Source organism: Globicephala melas, chromosome 1 (assembly GCF_963455315.2).
Source record: "Globicephala melas chromosome 1, mGloMel1.2, whole genome shotgun sequence".
Lineage (NCBI taxonomy): Eukaryota > Metazoa > Chordata > Mammalia > Artiodactyla > Delphinidae > Globicephala > Globicephala melas.
Window position 1 is genome coordinate 91,116,004 of NC_083314.1, and position 9,343 is coordinate 91,125,346.

General features: G+C 54.0%; 1 protein-coding gene across 4 annotated transcripts; it reads left to right on the top strand.

Annotated features, from left to right (window-relative positions):
• Positions 1 to 1,030: 1,030 nt before the first annotated feature.
• Positions 1,031 to 6,910, top strand: KCNA2 (potassium voltage-gated channel subfamily A member 2). 4 transcript variants are annotated; one of them, XM_060301425.2, is made up of 3 exons: positions 1,031 to 1,149; positions 3,354 to 3,692; positions 4,138 to 6,910. In XM_060301425.2, the coding sequence occupies exon 3, from the start codon at positions 4,301 to 4,303 to the stop codon at positions 5,798 to 5,800; it is 1,500 nt and encodes a 499-aa protein (XP_060157408.1). In that variant the 5' UTR covers positions 1,031 to 1,149; positions 3,354 to 3,692; positions 4,138 to 4,300; the 3' UTR covers positions 5,801 to 6,910. The 4 variants fall into 4 exon arrangements, with proteins under 4 accessions (XP_060157408.1, XP_060157407.1, XP_060157406.1 ...); XM_060301424.2 differs by lacking the exon at positions 1,031 to 1,149 and adding an exon at positions 1,290 to 1,423; XM_060301423.2 differs by lacking the exon at positions 1,031 to 1,149 and adding an exon at positions 1,717 to 1,834.
• Positions 6,911 to 9,343: the final 2,433 nt, after the last annotated feature.

Below are 9,343 nucleotides of genomic sequence, written 5' to 3' on the forward strand. Positions count from 1 at the left end.
GTTTGGTGAAGGAGGTGGGAATGGCTGAGACCTCAAGGAGAGCGAGGGGTGGGCAGACTGAGAAGCAGAGAGAACCTGGTGACTGGGCACCTAGAGAAAGAGCCCAAAGCTAAGCAGGAAGCTGGGAGCTGGGAGGGGAGTTTCCTAGGGAAGCAGAGTGGAGAAACCAACATTTGTGGAGTGTCTGCTGGGGGCTAAACTCTTTGCATAAACAATTTAACCCTCACAACAGCCTGTGAAGTATCCTCATTTTGCAGATGAGGAAACTGAGGTTCAGAGACATGAATGAACTTGCCTAGGACCTGGCAGGGATTTAAGTCCCAGCCTGGCTGGTTCCAAAATACTCAGGTCACACTCAGGTTGGGACACTGCCAGTCCAGCTTCTATGAGGCCCTAAACCAAACCAGTCCTGCCTGGTAGTCATCTGTCATTCCCAGAGCTCACTGAGGTCACTGTCCGCCTGCAGCTCTGGTTAGGCCCCCAGTCTTAAACAATGCCTTGAATACTACCTTGATGAAACACTTGAATTCCACAGACCCAGACCCTGTGGGTTCTCAGAGCTTCCATCAGGAACTACAGGCCTAAAGAGGAGGGTTATCTGATCAAGGAGGGCCCAGCAGCAGCCTCCCTGGGACTAGAGGTCCTCTGCACACAGGGCTCCGTGTCTGCTGCAGTTTGGGCTCAAGGAACCGCTGTTTGGAACAGCAATTCAGACAGGACACCAGAACTGGCAAGGGCTTGGGGCTGTCACGGGGCTCCCAAGAGCACCCTGGGCCCTCTCAGATCCACCATCTGAGCAGAGGGCAGACTGGGCTTCCCACACATTCTTCCAAAAGCAAAGGGCATCTTCCATCACCCACCCCGGTGCGCCGTGAGTTGCATTTCCAATTCCAGAGCCCCGTGGGCCAGTTGGTTTTGTGAGGTCTGTCAGGGGCCCATTTTGTGAGGAGCTGGCGCTTCCCTGGGGCAGCTGCACGTCCCCCAGCCTTCCCTGCCCCGGCTCTGCGGGAGGGAGTCCAGAGAGCCAGCGCTGCAGTTCTGCGGGTTCCTGCGGCTCGTCCCGGTGGGGGCGAACACAGCAGCGAGTTTCTGCCACACTGCGGCCCGCACCTGCTGCATTCCCCTCTGAGAAGCCAAAGCTTTGGCTGGGTAAGAGGCGGGTGGGAGGCAGAGCAGGAGGAGGGGGTGAGGCGGCGCTAGAGGGCAAGGAGGGGGTCTGCAGATTCTGTCTGGCAGCATCATAAGAATAGCAACACATTTCCCACGGGGCTGGATCCCTTCTCGGGCCTGGGAGAGCTGCTACTGATGTTTCCTCCTTGGCTACTTCTTACTGTTGGCAGGAGTCTCTCATGACCGCTCCTCAACTTCTGCCCCCGGTTCCCCGGCCCTGGTAGCACCCAGCTCAGCCCTCCACGAGGTTCTGGTCAGTAAGCTGAGCTCTGCCAAGGGATGGGGTGCTTTCCTTGCGGGGAGGGGGCCGAGGCCCTGGGGCCCCACTGAGAGGACAGCCCGGTGGCGGTGGCGGCGGCGGCGGCGGGCGGCGCGCCTCGTCGGCTCCGGCCCCCGCCGGCCCCTTTAATTCGAGTTCGCTGGCGGCCAGGTGCGGCGCTGCGTGGCGCGGTGCGGCTGCGGGCGGCGGCCGGGCTCTCCTTACGCGCCGCCGGCGGGACTGCAGAGCCGGCTCCCGGCTGGCCGCCCGCACCCCGCCGCCGCCGCCGCCGCCGCCGCCGCCGCCGCCCGCTGCCGCCCGCTGCCGCCGCCCGCTGCCGCCGCGGTTCCGCCGGCGCTTGCGGTCACCCAGAAACATGGAGGCTCCGGGTGCCCATCGGGAAGGGTAAATGGGTGTCGGGGCGCTCGGCTGCGCGTGCTGCCTCCCCCTGCCTGGGCTGCGGCGCCCACAGGGGCTGCGGGGCACCGGGCGGCGCAGCCGGCAGCGCGGCGGGCTCGGGCTGAGTCCGGGGCGGGCGAGTCTGTGCCGACCATGGCTGCCGGCCCGGGCCGGGGCGGGCAAGGGGGGCTGGCGTCCAGCGGAAGGAGAGAACACGGAACGGGCTCGGGGACCCTCCGGGCAATGCGGGGCGCGGGGCGGGGGGCGCAGAGAGGAGCTGGTGGGTGATGGGAAGTGCAGTGACAGCATAACCATGTCTGGTAAATAGAGCCGGTTGGTAGGACCCATATCACTTGCGACGGCCGGGCAGCGTTCCCCCCTCCGGCTCGGAATGAAAACGGCTTTTCGGCAGAGAAGGGCTTTTCCGCCTCCCTGGGGCCGTGGGCTGCCGGGGTGACCCCGCTCTTAGGAGGGAGGAAGCCAAGATCTGGGGCAGCAGCCTACTCCCCACCCCCAGTGTTTAGGTTCCAGTGTTTTCCGAAGGAGATGGAGCCTAGGAGCTCCCTCGGATCCTAGGGGCAAAACAGCTGGGCTGCGCTCAGGCCCGCCGCTAGAGCCCCCTCCGGATCGGGCAGGAGGGGGTTAAGGTGGCGCTGGCTGCCGCGGCCAGCTGGTGGGTCTGATCCACTCGCTCCGAGCCGAGCGCGGAGCGCGCCCGGCGGAGTCCCGGCCGGAGCCCGGGGCGATGGGGAGAGGCCCCGGACCCCTCCCCGCCCTGGGGCCGGCAGGATTGGGCCGGCAGGGGGCCAGCCCGGAAGCCGGCTTCCTCCAGGCTCCCCCCTCTCGCTGCTGCCAAGCCGCCTCGAAGCCAGGCTGACTGAGCCTTGGTTCTGTGCTCACTGCCGAGGAGACGACGTGAGGGATTTTGTCTTGGGGAGAAATCGGTGGTCGAGCGCCTGCCCAGTTCAAATGCCACCGCGCCCGGAGGGAGGCCTGCAGTTTAGGGATCCCTGAGGGAGAGTAAGTCCTGGGACCAAGCCAGCCAGCTTTTGGAGATCGACCTTTCTGTGTGAGGAGTCTCCCTAAATGAGCTCTGAAGGAGTGTGTGTGTTGGGGGGCCAGAGTGGGGAGGAGCCGTTCTTCTTCCAGGACTCTGCAGAGGACAGAGCTGGAAGTCAGGCTGTGGCGTAGGAAGCCCTCCCCTTGGGAGATGCTGTGTCCTGACCTGGGGGTGGGAGGCTTTGCCCAGAGTCCCTCCTGATGGCTGCAGAGGACCAATGGGGCATCTGGCTCAGCCCGGGGAGGCCCCTGGAGGAGACAGGCCCAGCCAAGTCTAAAGGCTTGTTCCCTGGGAGAGCATACTTCCAACTGATGTAAGCCTGCCCAGAGGAGGCTGGGAGGCTGAGGGATTGTTCTCAGGTGTGACACCAGAATGCAAGGTGGGCATGGAAGAGAAGCTGCCAGCGCCCTCCTAAATCTTGGCACCAGCTGCCCAAAAGCCCTGATTCCACCTTGTTTTTTCCAGGCAACGTCACACCTCCTGAGGACAGCCAGGAGGACTCTGGCTTTTGCTGAGCATTGCATCTTGCCTCCTTCCTTTCAAAGGCTCCAGACCCAATCTCGGCTGTCCTCGAGTCCTGCGTGCCCTTGACCAGGCATCCCACTGCCCCTCCAGCCCAGCCCAGCCCTGGAGCTCACCTCCAGGACCTGGAGCCTACCCTCCTGCCCAGAATGACTCACCATTATTTCTAGCTCAAGTGAGAAGACGTGATGGGGAATCAGACTGCCTGTTTGTGTATCTAGGATTCCTGCAGCATCAGATCAGTTCTGCAAGGAAGAGAGCTGCAGATTCCTGCCTTGTCAGGTAAATCAATCTATTATTTAATAACCAATAGCCATGTGTAGAGTCATTGGGGTGTGGGCAATGAGAGAGGCCCAGGCCCAAGGTCCACCACTGCAAATACCTCCCAGGGTGCAGGTATCTGCAAGACGTTAGTTCACTGCCTGGGAGAAGGTTCCCTTCCAGCCTCTGATATGGGGCTGTGCTCCATGAAGCCTGTGCAGTGCAGAGGGACCTGTACCAGCCACCTGCCCCCAGTGCAGGGCAATCCAGAGCTTTCTTGAGAGACCGCCACCTGCTCCCCTCTCATCCCCAGCCAGGCTACGAGGTGAACATAAATCTTACTTTTTTGTGGTGATGGTCATATTTTTGAGCTTCTTGGCTGAGAGATGAGAGAGAAAAAGCAGCAACCCAGGTCAAGTTGCCAATGCTGAGTGGTCTTATGTCCTTAACCACCTCTGTCTTTCAGCCAAGCGGGGCTATCTCTCTGGCTCTCAGAGAGACCTGGGGGCTCCCCTGCAGGAGTGCAGGCCGATGCTGCTGTGTTTCCTGGGGCCGTAAGCAGCGCCCTGAGCTCCCTGCCGCCAGGCAGCTAGAAGGCATAGCGAGAGGCGCTTCTCTTGGTTCCAATTATGACAGTGGCCACCGGAGACCCAGTGGATGAGGCCGCTGCCCTCCCTGGGCACCCGCAGGACACCTATGACCCAGAAGCAGACCACGAATGCTGTGAGAGGGTGGTGATCAACATCTCAGGGCTGCGGTTTGAGACCCAGCTAAAGACCTTAGCCCAGTTTCCAGAGACCCTCTTAGGGGACCCAAAGAAGCGGATGAGATACTTTGACCCTCTCCGGAACGAGTACTTTTTCGATCGGAACCGCCCAAGCTTTGACGCCATTTTGTACTACTACCAGTCTGGGGGCCGGTTGAGGCGACCCGTGAATGTGCCCTTAGATATATTCTCCGAAGAAATTCGGTTTTATGAGCTAGGAGAAGAAGCAATGGAGATGTTTCGGGAAGATGAAGGCTACATCAAAGAGGAAGAGCGTCCTCTACCCGAAAATGAATTTCAGAGACAGGTGTGGCTTCTCTTTGAATACCCAGAGAGCTCAGGGCCTGCCAGGATTATAGCTATTGTATCTGTCATGGTGATCTTGATCTCAATCGTCAGCTTCTGCCTGGAGACGTTGCCCATATTCCGGGATGAGAATGAAGACATGCATGGCAGTGGAGTGACCTTCCATACCTATTCCAATAGCACCATCGGGTACCAGCAGTCCACTTCCTTCACCGACCCTTTCTTCATTGTAGAGACCCTCTGCATCATCTGGTTCTCCTTTGAGTTCTTGGTGAGGTTCTTTGCCTGTCCCAGCAAAGCCGGCTTCTTCACCAACATCATGAACATCATTGACATTGTAGCCATCATCCCCTACTTCATCACCCTGGGAACAGAGCTGGCTGAGAAGCCAGAAGATGCTCAGCAGGGCCAGCAGGCCATGTCACTGGCCATCCTTCGAGTCATCCGGTTGGTAAGAGTCTTTAGGATTTTCAAGTTGTCCAGACACTCCAAAGGTCTTCAGATTCTAGGTCAGACCCTCAAAGCCAGCATGAGAGAATTAGGCCTCCTGATATTCTTCCTCTTCATCGGGGTCATCCTCTTCTCTAGTGCTGTCTATTTCGCAGAGGCCGATGAGCGAGAGTCCCAATTCCCGAGCATCCCGGATGCCTTCTGGTGGGCAGTCGTCTCCATGACAACTGTAGGCTATGGAGACATGGTTCCAACTACTATTGGGGGAAAGATCGTGGGTTCCCTATGTGCAATTGCAGGTGTGTTAACCATTGCCTTACCTGTCCCCGTCATAGTGTCCAATTTCAACTACTTCTACCACCGGGAGACAGAGGGAGAGGAACAGGCCCAGTACTTGCAAGTGACGAGCTGTCCAAAGATCCCATCCTCCCCTGACCTAAAGAAAAGTAGAAGTGCCTCTACCATTAGTAAGTCTGACTACATGGAGATCCAGGAGGGGGTAAACAACAGTAACGAGGACTTTAGAGAGGAAAACTTGAAAACAGCCAACTGCACTTTGGCTAATACAAACTATGTGAATATTACCAAAATGTTAACTGATGTCTGATTGAACCCTATTCACATACTCACAGCTCAATGGAACTAATGCAGATATTGCATAATAGCCTGCATTGTAGTCAGTGTGTTCTACAGTGTGTATCTGGTTCTGCATGGAAAGCAATAGTCGTGCAAGTGACTTTTGATCTTTTGATTTTTGATTTAGAACACAGAATATGTATCCATGGCTTTCATGCAAATCTTCATCACCGGCTTAGGGGTTTCCAAAGATGGGAGTCACCTATGGAAGCCAGGATTTCAGAAGGACACATTGAGGCCACCTCATAGCAAATACAGAACCTACCACATCAGTGTCACCTTTTCTTCCTAATGAAATGCACATGGCATCTCGGAGATGCAATTCCCCCCCCACACCCCACTTGAGCCTACCTCCCCCTTCACAGAGGAAAACCACGGTAGCTTAGCTTTAAAGTTCTGGTAATTATTCGAAAGGTCTTTCCCATTTTTGCATTGAAAAGAACACACAGTGCTGTGTGTTGGAATTACTTTCTGTGTCACAGGCTGGGGGGTTGTGAAATGCAGTTGCCAAGCAGACGCTCCGGAGGCTTGTGTTTCATAACGGAAAATACTGCATTTGGTTTTTTCTCTGCAGTGTCGATGTGAGGGAAGCCCAGGGGAGGGACGGTTAGGATGACCGAATGTGAGTTGTCAGGTTTCACATTTGCTCCCTTAGCCCTACCGGGAGAAGCTGACAAACCAAGGGACCTCTCAGCTTCAGATTTCACCATTTTTGCAGGCTTCGGGGTCACAAAAACATGTCTGATTTCTTCGCTACACTGGAGGTTGCAGGCATCTGCTTTCCTAGTGCCGGGGCCCAGCTACACTGACACTGCAGTGAAATTTACCAGTGATGCGATAGAGCTGCATGGGTGTTTGTTGCATGAATCTCAATATTTAAAACACAGGAGATAACCTATTTTCTTAGTAGCCTACACAGTATTCATATTTAGAGTATTAATAGCCTAGGAGTGGCATTGAACGAGGGTTGTCTTTTTTTCCCCATCAGAATACAAAAGCCCTCAATCAGGAGGAAAAAAGTAGACTGTTTGGAGTGGGGAACCAAAACTTCTGGCCCTCCAGCCCACCCCATCCCTGTTCTTCCAAATGGGGGCACACAGCTCTGCAAAGCCAGGAGAGCGAGCGGGGAAAGCAGTGTCTAAACACCTCACGTGACTGCATCTTAGGAATTAACCTAGTCACGGGCATGACTGTATAGCTGACTGGGGCATCTCGTCCCGAGGAAATGCGGATCTGTGGATCCAGTGTATATAAACATGTATCGAGAATCTCTTTCCCGAATTCCTCTACCTAGCTAGCTATAGGAAAAATTGCATTTGAACCTTGTATAAGCTTATGCAATATTTTTGACACAGGGCAATATATGCATGTGTTTGACTATGTGCACTAGAGTGTGTGTATATATATATATACACACACATATATATATACATATATACATATATATACATACATACGTGTGTATATGTATATATGCACACATACATATATAGTCATTCTCTGGAGTTCAGGTTCAGGAGCAAATCCACTGCTTGGTGGGTTGGTTGTCTCAGAGGCCTAATGGGTTAATTTGTCTCACTGATCATCCCACTGGGCCTAGGTTTGCTGCCATTGCCTCAGACACTCCAGTCTTCATGGATTCTTAGATGTTCGAATTGTCTTTCTGCCCTCCACGTGCTGCAGCTTCAGTTTCTCATGGCTGAAGCTTGTCTTACTGAGTGCACAAGGGCCCTAGGGCCCTCACAGCTCCAGCTGTCCTGGGCCAGACCCAACCCAGGCCTCCTCTCTACAGCTCATCATCTTCATCATCTCCATTCTCGTCTTTCCCCACCCTGTCCGGATTTTATTTAAGACGTAGAATGTATTTACCAATATAGAACATACACAAGAGCCCTACATATACCATGAACGAAGACACAACCTGCAACTCTGATGCAAAATACACAAAAACAACATGGTCATTTGCCTCTGCATCAGTCACTTTCCTGAATCTTTCCCCAAAGAGCCAGAATGGATCACCTGCTTTGAAACCAAGGACACTAAGGAGGAGGGCTCCTGGGGACCCAATTCCACAGGTCTGGGCTGAACGGAAACCTCCTCTATGTGGAAATTTCTGAAGTGCAGGACCAAGGGAAGGAAACCCTAGTTGATCCACAGGCATCATGTTCTCCCAAGCTCTCTCCGCATTAAACTGGCAACCAGGGCTGCTTAAGAAACCAAAGGCTGGGTACAGAATCATTCCCCACCGCCAGAACAGGCTGCGAGTGAAGAAGCACTGCATAGCCTAAAGGTAGAGTTCAGCTGGCCCTGGAATAGATGGAGGTGGGGAAGCTTTTGCCTCACAAACTGGGCTTCTTTGCCTTTCAACATAATAGATTAAGTTGCCCAAACACAGCGAGTTGTGTGGTCAGGCTGCCCAGCCATGACTCCAGCCCCGGCCTCACTGTTGGCTCTTCAGCACCTCCAGTTACCCTGGGGGGGTGGGGCACCAGCCCAGGGTGCTCACTAGTTCCTGGTCACCCACAGCCCCAGGGGTCTGCAGGGCATCCCAGGCCCAGCGCGAAGCCTCTGTGCTTCTCTTCCTCTCCTATATGGGAGATGGTGCTGCATTTCCAAGACATAGGGTGGAGGGACACAGACCTTGGGAAAATAGATGGTAAGACAACCCATACCTAAGGGCGAGGTTGTGGGGTAGATGTTTTATCCCAGTGTCCTTGACCTGGGACTATAAAATGTTCACCCACACCGGCACACAGACATGCACACCCATCACAAAAGCGATCTACATTGTTGCCATACACAAATACAAAACATGCACCACACACGCAGAATACACAGAGACGAAATTAATGAAAAGGGCACTCAAAAGATACACGGTTATACCTATATCCAGAATACGCACACTCAGCACAGACACGGAATGTACTTACCAATACAGAACATATACAAATACCTACATACACCACGTACAAACCTGCAACTCAGATGCAAAACACACAGAAACTACATGGACACATGGGTACACATACAGAATACACAAAAGATACTTTACTATTATTTCTGCACACAAAATACAAACTCGGTTTATACACACAATACATTTATTCATATTACACACACAAAATACAGCACACACACCCAAGAACACACACACACACCACACATGAAATGTGTACATATACTCAGATCCATTGTTCTGCCCCCATAGCTATAAATTAATAGGCATAAACAAAAGATCAGATTTAATCATCTTTCCCTAACCTGCATCTCTCCCCCTCAATATCCTTCAGGAAATCTCTTCTTCTAGTCTTTTCCCCCGCCTCACTCCTAGATTTCAGAAAAATAACCCCAAGGTTTAAGGCAAAATATGGACCACCATTGTCAAGCAGATCTGTGATTAAGACTGGGAATCTCATAGGGTTTCTACCTGTTCACCTTCCTCCCACCAGAAACCCTGGTGCCAAGCATGGAAGGACCTGGGACAGCTGACGGTCCATTAATATACACCTCCTGG